Source organism: Vigna angularis, chromosome 3 (genome assembly GCF_016808095.1).
Source record: "Vigna angularis cultivar LongXiaoDou No.4 chromosome 3, ASM1680809v1, whole genome shotgun sequence".
Taxonomy (NCBI): domain Eukaryota; kingdom Viridiplantae; phylum Streptophyta; class Magnoliopsida; order Fabales; family Fabaceae; genus Vigna; species Vigna angularis.
Window position 1 is genome coordinate 16,146,637 of NC_068972.1, and position 20,327 is coordinate 16,166,963.

At 31.4% G+C, this 20,327-nt stretch overlaps 1 protein-coding gene across 1 annotated transcript; it reads right to left on the bottom strand.

The window, feature by feature from the left end:
• Window positions 1–3: 3 nt before the first annotated feature.
• On the bottom strand, window positions 4–4,919 carry LOC108326464 (probable receptor-like protein kinase At5g18500). The gene is made up of 8 exons (XM_017559987.2): window positions 4,418–4,919; window positions 3,439–4,126; window positions 3,227–3,331; window positions 2,898–3,020; window positions 2,628–2,798; window positions 2,381–2,510; window positions 715–927; window positions 4–440 (listed from the first exon to the last, which is right to left on the bottom strand). Exons 2-8 carry the CDS (start codon window positions 4,104–4,106, stop codon window positions 327–329), a joined length of 1,524 nt encoding a protein of 507 aa, XP_017415476.1. The 5' UTR covers window positions 4,107–4,126; window positions 4,418–4,919; the 3' UTR covers window positions 4–326.
• Window positions 4,920–20,327: the final 15,408 nt, after the last annotated feature.

Below are 20,327 nucleotides of genomic sequence, written 5' to 3' on the forward strand. Positions count from 1 at the left end.
CAGTGACAAGGCCAACGAATTTATCAAATAAATCTAGGAAAAAGCTATGGGATTCTGTACATACCCCAAATAATTTGGGTTCTTATAAATAACACCCACCTTCATACACAAACAATATATCCTTCTAGAACAAATACCTATTCTTCTACAACAAAATAAAGGAAAAGAAAACACAAATTAATATTATCCCCTGCTCAGCCTCTGCCATACCCATCTCGGGTAGGCAAATCCAAGAATCTAACCAGACAAAAATAAAATAAATCACTCACTTTATACACACCACTGATCCTAAAAAAGAATCTCATTCTCTTAGCTCATGCCTGCAGTTACCTTCCACTTTCTGATCTAGAACCTTGAATGTCACTCCCATCTGTGTCAGAACTATCCTTATGGGATTCAATTTCTGAGTTAACTCCATGACTTCTTCGATGCCTACGGTCCTGAGTATCCAGCAAATGAAATAAATCAAATGTCAGTCTAAATTATTTCAGTAAAAACTAATTGTCCCTTAAGTATTGGATATATGAATCCATTTATGATCTAGTATGAAAACTGAAAGGTTGATGCCGAGTGATCCACATCCTGCCTGAAGTAGGTCCAATCAGCTTGACCCAAGATTAGTCAGAGGCCAAAAAGGCTTTTGAGTATCATGGCAGTATTAACAATTAAAGAAAAAAAAAACACTTTTAGAAAAATGGTGACAGCATAACAAACCTCTCTAGCTAAAGGGTACTCCTCTGACTCAAGCATACGCACAACTTGACCCATCTTGGGTCTTTTCTCTGAATCTGGATCTACACATCTCAAAGCAGTTAAGAGCGCCCGTTTCAAAGCCCTGGTAGATGGCTTCACCTCAATGTTTGGGTCCACCACTTCTTCTGATCGTCTGTTTCCAACCATCATCTTCAGCCAATCAACCATGTTAACCTGAGGGCATTGTAGTTCATCGTAAATGTCAGTCAAAATTCCTTCATCAGAATTTGTCATAACAAACTGATGTAGAAAATAAGCAACTGAGAAGAACACAGAGAGCATCTGAATTTTGTTGTTAAAAATCAAGCACAAGATGTTGAAACTAATCACTGAGAATAAGGTAATAACTAACAAACAATAAACTGGGAAGGTAAATCCCTAGCTGATAATGTTGCAACTCCTCATATTTTTATCAGAATTACAACCCTTAATTAAAACCCTGCTAACTTCAAATCCCTATTTCCCGTACGGAAGCCTTAAATAAACAAGCCATCTAAATTTGGCATCATAGTCGTATACGATACAACAGCAGCAACTATCATTGCATTCACGTTATAAATGTAAGAAATATAGAATTGATTCATCAATACTGCATCAGTCACGTCCAAGGCAAGTTCAAGTGATAAAAAAGGAATGAAGACATTGTTTTAAAACCTTTTTCCGTTGGATCTATACACGGTGATCTAACAATAAACTAGACTTAAGGACTGTCTTGAAAAGGTTTTTGAATTTACCGAAAATATAGACCGCTCTAGAATTTTGAAATTCTGGGGACCTACTTACTTCCCCCAAAATTATGATGTTTATCAATAGAATCCACAAATAATGATTACATGCACCCAGCTGGAATTCATATGTAGCACAGCTAAAGTGGAGGTAGTGATCAGGCACTCCAACTTTATATCCTAATATTTAGCCAATGGTGTATGATGTTTAGAGCATTTTAAGGCCAGGGATATGACTTAAAAAGGGCAGAGTAATAAGTTTGGTAGAGAGGACCAAAGGACCCATAGTTGCAATAGATCAAATTGCTCGCGTTCTGGAAAATGTTTAAATTTTTCATTGATTATAGCTTCCAAAGTCGATATCAACTTCTCTAGATGTTTTCAGTTGGTAACTGAATTTTTCACCGTAATGACTCATGAATTGATTTTCTTGTAGTATTGGAAAGAACAATTATAAAGATATTTCATAAATTAGCTATGCATCAGAGCATCAAAACAGAAATGTGTCTAACTAGACCCATTTAGGAATCAAAATAATTTTATCCTGAAGTTGGCTACAATATGGTAGGAGAAATGCCTAGCAACATACTGACGCTCTGTTATAGGGTGAGGTGCACATAAAAATTTGCTGAATGATAAAACAAGAGTTAAAAAACGAGTAGAGGAGTATGTTGCTAACATTATTCAGTAAGATAAAGTAATGTTACATGTCTAAAAACATATGTTCAGATCATAGGCCAGAAAATATCGAAATATGAGCTGCAATCCAACTAATGCCAAGACAAAAACACAGATTACTTTTTTGGGATGAACAAGTCAAACTCAAAAGGTAATGCTTTACGATTATTTGGTGAATTGAATGAAGTTTTATCAAGAAAATTCTTCAAGATGGATTTACTCACTTCCTGTGCTGGGCGACCATAGTCAATTGGATCTCTTCCAGTAATTGCTTCCAATAGCACAACACCAAAGCTATACACATCACTTTTTTCATTTAGAAGACCAGTATTTGCATATTCAGGGGCCACATATCTGTCAGTTGTACGGAGCAAAAAAGAAAGAATAAATATAAGGATCCAACTTATCAAAGTTTGTCAACAATATTGAGAGTGGAAAAAGGAAATAGTGAAGAGCAGATAAGTAACAGACCCAAAGGTTCCCATAACTCGTGTTGCAACATGACTCTTCCCAGAACCCAGTAACTTAGCCAGGCCAAAATCAGAAACCTTGGCATTAAAGTCATCATCAATTAATATGTTGCTTGACTTGATATCTCGGTGCACCACCTTTGGCTCAATCGCTTCATGCAAATATGCAAGCCTGAAACAAATATGTTGCTCTAAATTAGGACCAAGTGATAACCTGAAGAACTTTATGAGGACTACAGAAGCCTGAAGAAGCATACACACAGCAACTCACCCCTTAGCTGTGCCAAGGAGAATCTTGATACGTGCTTCCCAGGTAAGATATCCATGATGTCGCATAGCTCCGTGAAGCCATTGCTCTAAGTTTCCATTACTGACGTATTCATAGACTAACATCCTGAAATACTCCACCATACGGGAGAAAATATAATTAAGATAACATACTTAAATTGTTGTGTGTTGAACTTGAGATCAACCTGAAGAATATGCAACTCAAAGGTATTTTCATAATTTTATGATTCTGGCAGTTATAATTCAATTCCTCTAAGAAATTTATTGAGACTATGCATGTTGAGACTGCAATATAATTGACAAGTTAGGTACCTGTGAGTCCCCTCCATGCAGTACCCCAAAAGTCGAACCAAATTTTTATGCCGGACATGGCCAATAGCTTCAACTTCCACTCTAAATTCTTTCTCAGCTTGACCACTACAGAACAGAGGGAAGAGAAAGAAGTCAAAGTTTGGTAGAAGTATGAGAATTAAAAACAAAAGTTCGAATAAATTCAATGCCTTAGACATTGTGCGGGAACTCACATGTTATTGAGTATCTTTTTAACTGCCACTGGAGTCCCATTGATCAACTGTCCCCGGTAAACAACTCCATACCCACCCTCACCAATTACATTTTCTTTTGAAAAACGGTTTGTAGCAAGTTCGAGATCCCTCAGAGTAAACCAGTGACCCCAACCCAAGTGAGAGAATTCCGGAAGACCAGAGAGAGGTGAAGGAGCTGTTAAAGGGTATGAAGAAGATGGCATGTACATTCCAACCGAGCCAGAGCTAATCTCCTCCCCTGATTGTGACCCTCCACCATCTTTCTCCAAGTAATGAAACGAATCCGAGTGACTACCACTATCTCCATGCTTCTTCTTCCCAACACCTAAATGGAGCATAACTTTGTCTGATTCCTTGTCACTGGATTTATCATGAATTGTCAGAAGTATTCCTTCACGTGGAACAAATCCATTCGCCGGCACTTGCTCAACTCGCACTTCTGTGATTTCCTTTGAGACAGCAGGTATATGACTAACAGGAACCCTATCCCTGGCTTTTCTAGACTTCTTCCTTGAAGTAAGGCAGAATGAGAGCACACAGAGGATGATAATGATAAACAGTCCAACCGCAATTCCAATCAGTTCCCAAACCTTAAGATCAAAAACAGGAGTTTTCACGGACAATTCTTCTTTAAGATCAGCACCCATCTCTTAGAACCCCCTGAGCTCTACAATATACATGTAATAAAAAAAAAAAAAGAGAGGTAAGCTGCATTATAACCCAAAAATGACATCAATATTCAAATTGTCGATGCATTATGTATGAGGAATATGAACAGGTATCTGTTACCACTAGACTACGACGCAAAAAGCAAATAGAATATTCACCGCACCATAAACAGCCTTGATTGGTTGATAATACAAAAGCACAAGCATTTCAGAACAACAAGCATTCACAGACAACAAGAAAAACAAAAAAAGGAACCCTAAAAGCAAAGACACGGACTTCAAAGCATTACCAATCGTCGTGGATTGCGGAGCGAGATTCACAAGGACAAGCACCACAAACCCCAGATCACCACATCCCAAAAAAGGAACACCAAACAGAAAAAGGCCAGATCTTTGACCAAATAGAAGTCCAAAAGGATGGAATCCTGACAACCCAGTAGTGAAAAAGTGATGAAAATTGAAAAGCCTTAGTGGGTCGGGGAAATGTGAGGGAAAATCTAAGCAGTGTTGAGAATGGGAGTAGTGGGTAGGAGTGATAAGAAGAAAGGGTGGAGTTATGAGTGAGAGGGAATAGATGCGTTAGAAGGGATACGCATACAGATACATCCAATTCAAAATTTCCAGTGCAGTAAAAGAAAGAGTACAGAAGAGAACAGAAGCATGCAATGCAATTGTGATTGTGATATATCTCTGAAGTAAGTCAGTCCTCTTGCGATGGATTAGATATTCTCATGGCATCGCATGGTTACGAACATAAACATTACTGACTAATAGTATCAAAAATTGAATTCACCCTCATCCTTTACATTTTCCATTCTTATTATGTTCTTATACTTCCATTTGACTCCATGGTTACCTCTTTATTTACTCTCCTTCATTTTCAACTATGCTGCGTAAACGATCCTCTCTCATAAATTACCGTAAACAATTATCCAGACATTGTTATGTCTTTTTTTTTCACTAAATTTATTGTCTAAATAAATATTGGATAAAATCATGTTATAGTATTAAATTATTATTATTACCATTATTAATATCAAAACCATGTGTTTTGAACGATATTTATGGAAATTTTAATTAAACTGGCCTAATAATGATCATTTATGGTATTTTAAATTAAATTAAATAAATAATGATAATAATCAATGTTTTTTCTAGTGAAAGTTAACAAGGATTCAGTCCACAAAAGAAGAAAGATAACCACCATGAAATTAAATTGAAGACTCCTTCCTGCTGTGATTATATATTCTTCAGTTATTATTTTCCGTACTATACTATTCAGATAAACTGTCAGTATAATCTTGATAATAATAATAGTAATATAATAGCAACAGTATTCATAAACTATCTATAATCAGATGTTTATCTTAACATTTTTTATTTTATTTTGTTTTTATTATTTAAAGTTGTAAAACATTTAATAAAATATTCTTTTAGTGTTATGATTACCAAACATTAAATTAACAAAATTTTATTTGAATAAAAAAAATGCACATCAAAACATATATTTATAAATCATAAAAATAGATAGATATTTTAATGTATAAAGTTAAGATAACAATTAAAAATAACGATTTGATTATTTTAATATTAAAGATTTTAACATAATAATTTTTTAAAGATTTTCTTTTTTATTCGTTTAATTGAAAATCGAAATAATAAGATTAATCATTGTAATGAGTTTTTTAATTTGGACCAATTAGTTTTTTGGTTCGTGTGTTAGTTGAGTTTTAGTTTTTTCTTATTTATTGCATATGAGTCTTTTTTTCACTTGTATGCGTCTTTTTACTTATCTATCTATATGAATATTCGCTGATCAATTATTATAATGGTGTGTCCTAATAGTGTTGTATTGTTCCTAAATATAGATAGGACATTCTGTGAGTTGAAAAAGATTTAAAATTCTTTAGAGCAAGTTCATCTCAGGTAAAAGAAACCAAACAATTGCATTGTCTTTAAGTTATAGATACTTTGAAATTTTTTATTATATTATTGTATGATGATGAATTCACTGGATGATCAATCTGTTCGTATATATGATATGTTGAAATTGTGGTTTGAATGTTTGATCCTTGAATCTTGCTGGTTTGGACTTGGTTTTGTGAGTTTAAGAGATTGATAATCTGGACAATTGAACAATTGATACAACTTTTCATGTTTAAAACTATTATGGAACTAATTTAGTGAGAAAGGAATATCATTTTGATCAATTTGAACAAGTATAAGTTTCCTTAAAAACACAAAATACAATGATAGTTGGTATATTGCTAAGCGATGTCAATGTGTCGCTTAACGCCTATTTTTGTAATGGTTTAGCGTTGAGAGGTGTCAGGGTGTCGTTAAGCGCCATTATTGTACTGTAGGTTTAGAGCATTTTCAATCTAGAACGCTGGGTGCTAGAAAATGTCGTTGAGTGTACATTCTTGCGAGAAGAGTGGTGTTGAGCATCATGACTAGCATTGGACGCCACCTTTGAGTGCCGGTGTGTATGTTTGGATATGTTTTCTTCTTTAACTGTTTGAGATAGATTTATAATGGACTTTATGTATGTTTATGAGTATTATGATGACTTGTTGAGGTAATGATATTTTTGTGGAAATGAGTTGTGATTATGTTGAAAGAATTTTAAGGAAAAAAATCTTTGTAACAATTATAATAATGTATGCATCGACATATGAGAGGTCATTCAAATATAGTAGAATGAGTTATGTGGTGAGAGTCACAAGATGTCTTAGTCTGTAGATATTTTCTGTCCTAGCACGAAAGGGGACTAACCTTGTAAATGGTGAGATGATAACCCTTTGTTTATGATTCTGCAAAACATAAATACTACTACAAGTGCACGTCTATGGTGAAGTCATATGTCAAATACATGTATCCGGATAATTGAGTCTCGTGTTAACTATTTGTCTAGATGTATATGTAATTTGTTATATTTTTATACATGCTTAGTTTATAATCTATGTAATTTAAATATTTTTTGAAAACTTTTTTTGCACGTTAGCTTATCATTTCTTTTGTGTTGTTTTGTCAGTGTGTTTCTTTCCTTTATAATGATCACCTTATCAGTGTGAGCATATGAGGGATAGTGTTGATGCGCCTCTAATGGAAGGTAGTGATGATGTGGAGTAGTTTTCTTCGATTTATAGTAATTATTTTGTATAGGAGTTTTATAAAAGTTATCCTTAATTGTTTTATATACATTTTATTTTTACAATTATTTACTTTTGGAAATAATTATATTAATTATTTACTTTAAGTAATTTAAATATTATATATTTAAATTTCTTGAAATTGTTAAAATCATTCATACAAATAGATGATAAAGGAAGGTCATGAATATAACCCAATATTGAATTTTTGTGAGAGTCATGGAAACTGGAACAAAATCTTTCCTCAAAGAAAAAATATAAATCATGTCAGGAGATGAATTCTGAAGTCTAACCACCAAAACTTTCTACGCATCAAGAAGAAACAAATTCATGAATCTTTTTTACAAGTGAAATTGTCTTAAAATGTTTTCAAGCCACATCAAATTTTTTATAAAGATCTAGATGTATAATCAATTTATCCCTTTTTCTTAACAAGATGCGTTTATACAAATAATTTTTGCAATCCTTCAAACAAGCAAAATAAACTTATTCAAATGTTCAATATATTTTGTTAATTGTTTATATTGCTTAAAATATAACACGTACACGATAAGGAAAAAAAATCGTTATAAAAAGTCTTTTGAGTGTATTACAATTTTTTAATTAGTTTGCAAGCACGTTTTTAAAACAAGCATTCTCTTCAAGTAATTTTTATTCTATAAGAAGATTACTATTCTGTTTTAAAGCGCTGACTTAGACAGCAACCAAAAACTCACCAGCAAAAACCTTTGTTGACTATGACCTCAAATATTGATGAAGTGTTCATAAGTTTTTCTCTTTTTCTTTTTAAAATAATAAAAGCAAGAACTTAATATTCGGTTTAATTGAAAGAGACAAAAGCATGAGAAAGTTTCACAACAATTTTTCACCTGAGTTTGAAAATTTGAGAGGTGTGGAGGGCAAATAAAAAGAGAAAAGTTATTATCCTCCCATTTTCTTTAATATTAAAGAGATAGAAGTACTTGGTGGAAATTATTTGTAATAAAACAAAAATTAAATCTTCAGTGTTTTTGAGGATTGTTCTATGAATTTTATTTTTACCTACTCTCGACTTTTAATGCGTATTTTTTATTGTTTGAACTATTAGGAAAATTATAATTTTAATATGAGAATAATGCAACGAAAACATTGTTAGAAATGAAATTTTATACCTTTTTCTTTATTTATTTTTCAAAATTAAACGGCTAGAAATATATGGTAAAATGTTATGCCCATGTTTTGTCCGTTATATTAGATTATATAAACCAAAAAGTCAAGACATTTTACTTTTTATTTTAGACTTTTAATTTCTTAATTTTTTGTTACTTTTTTCTATCAACTACTATGATTGTGATTATTGTTTATGTTATGTGAAATCAATTATATTAGGGAAAGATATTTACTAACAATTATTTTTTGTATTCTAATCTTTAATTTTTAACATGTCGACAAGTTTTTATAGTATTCTCTCATAATAAAAAATTGTACCACCATAATAAAAAAATTGTACCGTCAGAAGATATTTCTATGATCAAGTCAGTCAAATACGTCAAATAATAATAAATATATTTTAAATAATAGACATAATTAATATTTCTCTTTAGAATGTTTTATTTATATTATTAATATTCCAACACTTCACATTGTTTCAATTATATGTGTACATATGCATACAAAATTCAATTCCAGATATCCAATAACAAAATTATAAAATCAAAACATTTTAGAAAAATAAACTACATAAAAATGTAACAGTATAAATATAGGTGATAAAAAGTGTTTAAGTTTAGTTATAACTACATGCATAACATGCAATGTTATTTAGTAATAAATTACAAACAATTATAGCAAAAATCACTTAAATATAAATGCATAAGTAACTCAACCTTTTTTAAAAAAGAAAATCACAATAGGTTCTGGTACATTCATTTTTATATTGTTTAAAAGTCGAGATCAAACGTAATTTAAATACTCATTTCTTATTTCACCATTTGAGGCATCTTTTAAGGATAAAACTGTAACGAAGTCTTCAAAGCAGATAATACTTCAGATGTAGTGATTGACCCTAATGATGCCTTGAGGAACTTGGGATCGAAACATTGACGTCGTCTGTAGGAACGAAAACTCTCTTTACCCTCAAATGGGAGCTTGTCTCGGTACACCAATAGTCTGACATCGCTTAGGAATCGAGGTCAAACGCAATTTTAAATATTTCTTCCTCATTTTGCCCTCTAAGACAACTTTTAAAGACAAAACCGTAACTGAGTTTCAATAAAGCAGACAATACCTTGGATGCAATGATTGATCCTAATAATATTTGAACGAACTTGAATCAAAACAAAAGTTATATAATATAATATGAATAATTATTATTGAACATATGAATATCTTTTAACTAAGTTTAAATATGTTTTAGAAAGTAAGAAAATACCATTTAAATGAGATAATCTCACTTAATTGATATTTTCAAACAAAAAAAAAAAATTCTTAGTCCTCTCTCATTAAGCTATCATAGTTATAAGACTTATTGGTTAGCATAATAACACTGGAACATTGGAGTTTAATCCCTTGGTCGATGTAGGTCTTAATGGAAAAAGAATGAGTATAACCTTTCTAGCTTAACTTGTAAACTACAACTTGAATAAAAAAATGTTTAAGTTTGAGTTTTCAACCAAATACTCAAGTAAAAATAGTATGCACGGATTCTCAATATTGTTCAAGTACATATATTGATCCTTAAATAAGATACGCAGAAAGAGAAAAATGTGCCAAAGATGAAAATATTTGTTCAAATCTATTTTTTTCTATTTTAACTACTCGAACAAGTTTGAAATCTCATTTTGTACTTGCATAATACATAATTTGCCTAATATGTACCAATTATACCACAACTTTGACTCTCGTAACCAAATACAAAGTTAAAAACCAATGTAAGCTTAAAATACATTACTTCACACCAAATACAATTCTAATAATAATTACATTCCAACAAATAAGAATCAAACTAATAATAGATTTTGTTGTCTAAATTCTTATGTTCTTCACACAACTGCTTCAAAAAGTTACAAAAATTTGGAGAAATAATAACCTATTCTCCTCGTGCTTGATTCTCCAGAAAAATCGTAAAACTTTTTTATGAAAATAAACTTCATTTCAATATCTACCTCTCCTAAACAGGAATACCTTATTTTTAACAACAGCAGAAACTCTTTAGAACCCCGGTGCTAATTAAATAATTCTCATTTGATTGTAATATTTTAAAAAAGACAGTTCAATGAACTAAAGATAGTGTGATACAAAAAATATATAAAAAAAGATAAAATTAAAGAACAAGACAGAGATAGCCAATGAATAAAAAAGACAAAGATAGTGTGATACATAATATCATAAAATTTTGATATATTTTTTTATACTTTAGAAAATCGAAATTGTCGTGAAAGACAGAGAAATGTGGCGAAATGATTCTGAATTTGGTTGAGACGTTGTTTCAGTTCCATAAAACCACGAAATTAATATTAATTAAGGAGAATTAATTAATACGAATATCCGTATTAGTTACGAAAAGGATAATTGAAGAGTCGGGTGTGTAAATTAGTTGGCCACTCACTGACTCATAACTTATCCATATATTTATTCCCTAATAACTGGTCTCTTTCACAAGTCATTCTCATCACTACCCATTCTTTTCAACTTTCAATAATTAGTTACATTTTCAGCGATAATTACGTGAAAAAGAGTATAAAATAATACTGTGCGAAAACAACACTCCTCTAACAATGCAATACCTGACAAATCAAGCTACAATCATTTTCAACGAAAGGAAAATAATAGAAAATGAAGATGCTGTGTTCTATACACCAGAGGAGAAGAAAAAATAAAACAAGTGGTTGCTGGCAATTTGGAATTATTGTTTCATCTCATCTCCTGCATTTCATATATAATGTTCTTTTGGACCCACATTTTTTGGATTCACTACCCATCCATTCTTTTCAAATGCATATCTTCTCACACCCACATTCACTACAAACATTGTGTTTATACAATCAATTTCGTGAACAGTGATTTTAAGTTCGTTGACATCATATTGTTTAGGTCAATTTTGTCATGGATTTATCTTTAAAATTTATTTGAGAAAATTAAAAAAAAAATATAATCTACTTTTAGTCTCCATTTATTTACATTATTAAATGTATTGGAACGTTTTGTTTATATGTCATGTATCATATTTGATTCCATAAATTTTAATGTTTTAAGTATGTTCATATCACATAGAATCATCGTTTTTTTAACATTTATTCGTCAGTAAAGAATTGTTAATGTAAAAACACAAATATTAAAGACTGATTTTTGTATAGGAAAAAGAATGGATCTACGAGATCCTAAATAAATTGACTTATTCGAATAAAAATCTTGATTTTTGGAAGATTTATCTCGTGTGGTACTGCATGATTTCACCCTACAGAAACTCTAAATCATCATGTTCATCATGAATGATCCGTTTATCTCTAAATGACCTGATTTAATAGGAAAATCCTAAATCATTGAACTTTTCAATACAATAAAATAGAGAGTCTCAAAGACACCATACTCTAAGAGCCCAAACCATATGATTGGAAACAACCCTTCTTCAAACTCATTCATATTTTTTTTTTTGTAGTAAAAAATAAGAAAAGATAGTTTCAAATAAATATAAAAAAATTATGTTTGTTGTATCATACCTAGGGTAGACCGAACAGTCAGCATTTAGCACCCGAACGGTCAGCATTTAGCACCATTGGGTCCATCCATTCGCTACGGTCCGTTGGATCCATTCGCTACAGTTAATCGGGTCAAAGATTGGGTCGCAATTAGGCCAGCGCTTAAGCTATTATTGGGCGAATAGTCCAGCGGGCGATAAAGTCAAAGAATATCTAATTAAATATATTGATAAGCAGGTTATAAACAAACAACCAGATTTTCAGGTAATCTGGTTATAAACAAACAACCAGATTTTCAGGTAATCTGTTTATATCTTATTATGTTTATATTTTATTGGACTTATAGCAGCTCAGGATCCATGAGGTAAATTATAAATACAAAGCCAGAGCCGAAAGTTAGGTACGTTCTATTCACGCTCAATTCGTACTCCAATACGTTTCACTCACACTCAACCCATTCTCAAATACTCAAATATAAAATTACACGCCTAACTTGAGCATCGGAGTGTCTTTTGCAGGTACCTACCCCTCGTCCAGAAAGAGACCGATCGGGCAACAAGAGTAGATTGAAGGTAACCGAGCGGTTCAAATTGAAGAAAGGAAGGCGATTCAGGCGTTCGAAAACAGGAAAGACACGTCAACAGGTTATTCTCTCGACTCGAATATATTTGCAGAAACATTTATCAAAATATTAATTTTCTTTTCTCTACACCTTTTAAAAGACAAAATATTATATCTTTTAAAATAAGCAATATCTGATAAACATGAACATAACTATTCTTGCATAATAAACCCTTAATCTTAAGCAACAACCATGTCGTTTTGATTTCGAATTTTAGTTGCATATCGCTTTCCCTTGTATGGTCGCACGTAAACTGAAGAATTGTTTTAATTAATTTTAGGTTTAATTATAATGAATTTCAAAAGTTGTTTCACATGTAAAATATTAATCTCGCACTTTATCGTGTGAATAACTGAATCTCGATAGTCAAAAGGATGCGACTTGAATGGTCTGAATATTTCCACTTAGAAAGCTACAATAATGAATTAGATTGATATGATCATCAGTCGTTTTTGCACTGTGTTAGCAAATTTAGGCCAAAATAAGCCCATTCATTCCAAAATCATAAAGCAAAAGAAAAATGTAAATCATTCAATAAAAAACCAAAACAATTTATTTTAAAACAAAATTTTATCTCCTTTTGCTAAACCAAATGCTGTTTGGGAGTTAAAGGAACATTATGGAAATTACCTAAATATGGTAATGGGTCATAATTATTGCAATAAATAATTAATGATGTATCTTGGTCTACAGTGATGAGTCACGAGCCCCAATAAAAGGCCATTCCCATTTTCATAACAGAAATTGCAATCATTAGGCGCAAGCCACAACACTTGTTGCTCATAAAATGTACCCCTTTTTTTTATTTAAAATCTTTTTCAAGTTAATTAATTCTTTATATAAGAGATTTTTATTGTAATAATGGAATTCACAATTCAGAATATTAATTATAAAAAAAAGTTTATTGTTTTAATTATCTAAGGTTGAGTGTAGTTGAATGAGTGCATAAAGGTTGGAATTTCCATTCGAAAAAAAACATCCTTAGTTTATGATTATGTATATTAAAACAACATTGAACTTTTAATCATTTAAAAATAAAGATGAATTTGTAGTATGTCGTTTTTAAAATTGTTTCGTATCACCGAGAAGTTAAAACGTGTGAAAATAGAAAAATAATCACATTGTTACTATTTTATTAATAGGTAGTTTGAGTTATTTGTTATATGACTGAAATTTGTGATATAAGATTTTTCTTACCCGTAAATATTTCTGATCATTATCACACTCATTTAACTCATTTATAAAAAAAAAATATTTAATTTACAATTTATAACTCTTTCTAAATAAAATATCCACACACAGCTCAAATACTGGTTAGTTTATTAAAAAAGAGTTTAATTATTTCATTATCAATCCAAATTTATTAAAAAATAGTGTAATTTGGCGACCTCTACTTCAAACATATACCAATTATTCAAAGGGTGTTACTCCCTCGCCACCACACCTTTCTTCCTCCACCTCCTTAATTTATTTTAATTTCAATTATATCCTCATATTAAATTTTTTTACTTTTACTATTTTAATTTATTTCAAACCTCCTGCACCCAATCTTTTCATCTCTCATTTTTGTTTAATAATTTGTCTTTGGTTTTACTCTACAACCCAATCTGTGTTTCACTTATCCTCTTCCGTTTCTTTCTTCTTCATTTTCCTTACATTATTAAAATACATTAAAAATATATTCAAAAATAATAAATCAAAATATTTAAATTAAATTATTAAAATATTTCCAAAATAAAGAATAAACTAATAAAAGAAATCCTAAAATAAAAAACGTAACTTTTAAACGAAGGTGACATCCTTCAACATATGTCAAGGAAAAAAGGATGTCGACATCCGTTGAAGGATGTCGACATCCGTTGAAGGATGTCGACATCCGTTGAAGGATGTCTTAAAGGTTATGTTTTTTATTTTAGGGTTTTATTTGAAGGTTTATTTGAATACGCACCTTGCGACACTGCACCACACACTGCACCACGAGATGGAGACTGCTTCATAATTCTTTCCACCACCACCAACCTTTGCAACTTGTAAAAGAAAGAGAAAGAGAGGAAGAAATATAATGTTAAAATGAAAGAAAAATACTAGAATAGGTTATTAGTGGTGGAATAGGTTGTGAATTGATAAAATTAAAAAATAACCCTAAAAATAAAATTTTACTTAAGGGCAAAATAGTAAATGGAAGATGGAGAGAGAAAGATGCGGTGGTAGAGGAGCAACACCCTTATTCAAAAGAGCTGCTCCATTAATTTTTGTATAGGCTAAGAGTTTAAGACCCACTCTATTACAGACTTTAGGGTCTTTTCCTTCCTGCACCCTCACAATTTCTTTGCGCACTCCTTCACATTTTCAAAACAATTATTTTATTTTCTGAAAAAATAATTTCAAGATTATATGTTTTGAAACTCTTCGGAACGAGGATTTTAGAATTTTCAGTTTAAACTTTCTGGAATGGTTGAAGTATATTTCGCAATAAGCTTTTCATAATGTGTTATATGCATCCTGAAAAAGGCTTTTTGGAATGAATTTGTTTCTCCATTTTCTTTCTTCTTCCCTTAGAACGTGCTTCCACTCTTCTTCTTCCTTTGTAATAGCGGTAATGATGACAGTCGCGGAGACAAAAATAGTAATAAAGGGTATTTGAATTATTTTTTTCCCCTCATATTTTGAAGTTACAATTAATAATTGTAGGTGCAGAAAGCAATAGTCCTTTCAGGTCGACATTTTCGGCCCATATACTATGGTATTAATTAGTGTTTGCTTTTGTTGTCCATGAGATAATCAGAAATAATACATAACATAAAAAGTTAGATACCACTTGTTAGTGTATACTTTATTTATTTACTAGTTGCAAAATTTCCTGTTAAAAATAAAATATTTGTGATATTTTTAATTTTAAAACAACTGTTTTATATTAATTATACAATTTTAAAGACACAGGGAAATGGTTAGAATTTTTAAATTTATTATATTAATTTTTAACTATTATTATACACTTTTTTTTATATCTCTTTTATTCAAACACTAACATATGTACTGCTATGATAAAAAAATATTATAGAACATTAAATTTAACTTAATAAATTAAAAAATTACAGTAAATAAAAATGTGGTTAGACAGAGACAGCTCAGCATTTAGATTTTCTGGAGATAAGTAGGGTTATTGATAAAAATTATTAATTATGATTCTTTAGTAATTAAATTCTAACTTTAACTAGGATAATGTCAATTCTTTAGTATTTTATAAGAGTTATTGTTTCAAGAAAAACACCACAAAAGAATCCATGAACAAAATCATATTCTTAATAAAGAGTGATTTAATCTCTTACGAAAAATATAAATTTACTAACAAGGATACAAGGAAAGAAATGAAGGAGTGTACTTAAATTAACAAAAGATAATATATGCAAGCTGAATTTTAGCTACACATAATAAACTAACACAAACTCTGAGAATATTGAAAAAATTCCTCATTCATGTTTCTCTTGTCCATATCTTAAAACTATAAATGTATTATTATATCCTTAAAGGATTACCTCTAAACAAACATGATAAGTTTAAGTAACTTTAAAAATTATTTATTTTATCCCTCAAAATAATTAAAACAATTACAATAATATTTTATTATTTATTTAATATATTAATTTATTTATTTAGGGAAATCAAATGTGATTATACAAATAAATTTGATAACATGCTTTTATTATTTGAGCTTAGCAGAGACATCTCTTGCTCCTGTGTATTTCTTTTCTGCAATGGAACAAGAGTTATGTGAGTGAAATATTTTATAGATTTGTTTTTGAATTTTAGTTTAAAAATATATTTAACATTCAGAAGTCTTTCTCATGTGGTTGTTCTTAAGTTTACATTACCAAATTGGATGTTTATCTAAAGTGATTTTCATGAATTTAAAAACAAATAGAAATAGATTTATAGTGGTCTAAAATAAAGTTTATGATATAAAATATAAAAAGGGGTTTGAATAATATCATAAAATTTTCTTTTACAAGAGACTAGACTAACTATATGTATTCTTCGGACCAAAAGAAAGCATCATAAATCCTCGTAAATGAACATAATTTAATTCTCGAATCCGTTTGTGCTATTCTTCGTGAACAGAAAATTAGGTTCAAATAAACATAGCTTTAGTGCATTACTAATACACATGAGAACCATATTTATTTTATAAATTCAAATTTAAGCACTCATATACTAATTATATTTTCATTGACTAAATATTTTGTTATGCATATAATACTAAAGTTATACATGCGTGATGAGGAACTTGGTAAAATGTTTGGCACATTTAATATGATAAGTTACATGCAAGTAAGTTTGGAACTAGTATAATATTTCCATATTCATGCATTTACAAAATGAAAAGAATTTGAAAAAAATTGATTTAAAATTGACCACTTATACACATCCTTGGACATTATCAATTTAGTCCTCATAATGCTAAATTTAAATTTTACTAGGACACTTATGTTGTTTGTTGATTCTAAAGAAAAGACTTATAATAAAAAAATTATTTGTAAGTTCTTTTAAGCAGATTTATGAGTGAATGTAAATGACAATTTGAGAGTAGATATTATTTTTGCTGAAAAAAAGGTATTTGCGGATGAATACTGTAGAAAAGGATTGTTTTTACAAAATTCTCTTTGCATATAATTTCACGTTTTAGATGTTTTTTTCTTTTTCTGCTTTTCGATGGGTCATTGGTGATAGGGGATCATTTCCATGTGAGGGAACGATTTTGGAAGGGAGGGTGCAACTCCATTTGCCTGTGTGAGAGAACCGATTCTGTACAATTCCATAGATTTGCCTACATGAGGGAATCACTTTTCCACAACTCCATGGGTTACCGAGAAAGGTGAAGGGTGAAAGGTTTTTGCACCGGGATTCGATTGATGGGAAGAATCAATTTTACTTTAAGTAGAATCGATTTCCATTGACTACATTTTTTTTTTAACTTTCTTGTGTGTTGCACATGTGCGTTCGTTATGCATAATGATGGTGTTGCATGTTTATTGGTTAGCCTTTTGTGCTCTCAGATTATATATACACCCTTTTCCTAAATTAAATGATTAAAGTTTAATATAATATATACAAAAAGCCATTTATAAAAGCAAGCATAAACTAAAGGCATCATAAAGGAATTCACAACAATATCTAATCACAAATATTTAACATTTATTTTTATATCAAGTACATTGTATTTTTTATTTATTACACCTATTATTTTTTTTTAAAACTATTCATCAATATTTTTAAATTAATTTAAACTAATCAAATTTTTATTTATTACTTTTAATAATAAAAGCACTTTTGTAATTTTCTATTTTTATCTATTATCATTGTCAATAAAATTGTCCCAAATAAAAAAAATTAGCCAAAAACAAAAAAAGATAACTTCACCAATATATTATTACAAAAGTTACCCCAACCAAAAATAATTTTCTAATATCAAATGAAAAAAATTGTGTTTGACAAAAAAATAAAAACAGACATTAACAAAATCACTAGCAGAAATCTTGACTAACAGAAAAACAACATTAATATATATAGACAACAAAAAACTTTAATAATAACAACAAAAACATAATCACTGTGAGTTTTAAGATAAGAGAAATCCGTCAGCATTAATCAAAGAAACAAAATATCGTCAACTTGATCATGATTTATGGACCAGTCCTATTTCATTTTTAAAAAAAATCCCATTTTAGAAAATCCTTTAAAAGTGGAGATAAAAAAAAAAAGTCACAACTCTCATAATTTTCTCTCAAGTTCGAGGTGCAAAAAAAAACTGGAGAGGTGCAGGGACAACCACTCCACACTTATATTCTCTCACATGACATTTAAGAATAAGTTTAATACGTTTGGAAGTCCTTATATGTGCGGGTTAGTTTTAATTGGGTCCTCCAATTTTGGAAGTGATCAATTGAGTTCCTCATTTGGTAAAATTAAATCAATAATGTCCTTGCCCTAGTAAATGGTGTTAACTTTCTAGCGAGGTGGCATGCTGAGGTGGCTTTTAATTAGCACGTGACACATTGTGTGTGGAAACCTTCTCCCCTTCCTCTTCCCCTTTCCCGAAACCTTCTCCCCTTCCCCTCCCCCTTTCTCTTTCCCGAAACCTTCTCCCCTTCCCGAAACCTTGTCCCCTTCCCCTCCAACTTCACCTTTTCCCATCTGTGGGAAACTTTCTTCTCGCCCTCCCACACCCACGCCATCTCCTTGTCGCCGCCGCGCCCCTCCTCTGCCACCTCTACCTCGGCGACAACTTTTTCTCCGACCAGATTCCTCCTGAATATGGCACTTGGCAGCACCTCCATATTATTTTTATTTTTCTCAAATCACTGTGAGACATTACAACAAATAACACCAACATTGCATATATGCGATTCCAACATAAAAAGAAATTGAAAAAAGAAAGGAGTTGATGCAAATGTTTGGACTGGTCAAGAATATTGCTGCAAAAAGAAAGGATAATAATAAAAAAAACTTTACAAAAAAAGTAAACACTTAATTATGCATATTGCGAAATAGTTTGGAAGAAAAAAAAATTGTCCAGAGAGCAATATCGATGTCATAGCACTCTTTTCCCAGAAGCTGCAGAACAAAACAAATAAAAAGAGGACAAAAAGAATAACAAGGAAGGAATTAGGACTAAAAATGAATGGAGTGTGTGACCTTATCGCGAACCCAGCCACCCGCGACATAGAGCTAAGATCAAAGTGGTGAAGAGTGGCAAGAAGCCTATCAAAGATGCTTCTCTCGGTATCAGATATGTCGATTCTGTCACGAACCTGAACCGTAGACATTGGTGGCCACCGCAACTCCGAAACGACGACGGAGAGCGAAGTAGAGGTTGAGGGGGTTGTGGAGGAATGCGGCAGTAATGAGACGGCGAGCGACGATGAGAGATGTGGAGGCAAGGGAGGTGCGCTTGATGGTTGGATTGGGGGATGAGCGTGAATGTAGATGTTGAAGAGGTGGGTGTGGGAGGGCGAGAAGAAAGTTTCCCAAAGATGGGAGAAGGTGAGGTTGGAGTTGGAGAGGAAGGGGAAGGGGAAGGGGAGAAGGTTTCCACACAATGTGCAACGTGCTAATTAAAAGCCACCTCAGCATGCCACCTCGCTAGAAAGTTAACACCGTCTACTAAGATTAACAACAAGGACATTGTTGATTCAATTTTACCAAAACAGGGACTCAATTGATCACTTCCAAAATTGAAGGATCCAATTAAAACTAACCTGCAAATATAGGGACTTCCGAACCTATTAAACCTTAAGAATATTAGCAAAAGAATTGTTATTCTTGTGAGTGTTTCTTTCATTATTAGGTCACTACAAGTAGTACCATTGGAGTTTGTGACATGATAAAATTTGCTTACACTAACTAGCAAAGGAAAAATCTCGATGTGTTTTCACTTTTCAAATAATACTTGCAATTCATCCCAATCTCCCGTGATTCCGTAATCATGTAATAGCATACACCACTTTTCATTGCACTGTCAGCACAAACACCACTACTCTTTGTTTCTCTACCTTTCTCTTATCACTTATCAGCAGTTTTAATCCATGAACGAATTGAATACACATTCCCCATATGATCAGGCAGTGCTCAAAGCTCACCTAGCATTTGTTTTCTTCCATTTTATTGTATTTTATTGTGCTTTAGAGATTTAGAAGAGATGCCTTTTGCATCAGCCTTATCAATGGTGACTGTGCAATCACTCTATTTCTCT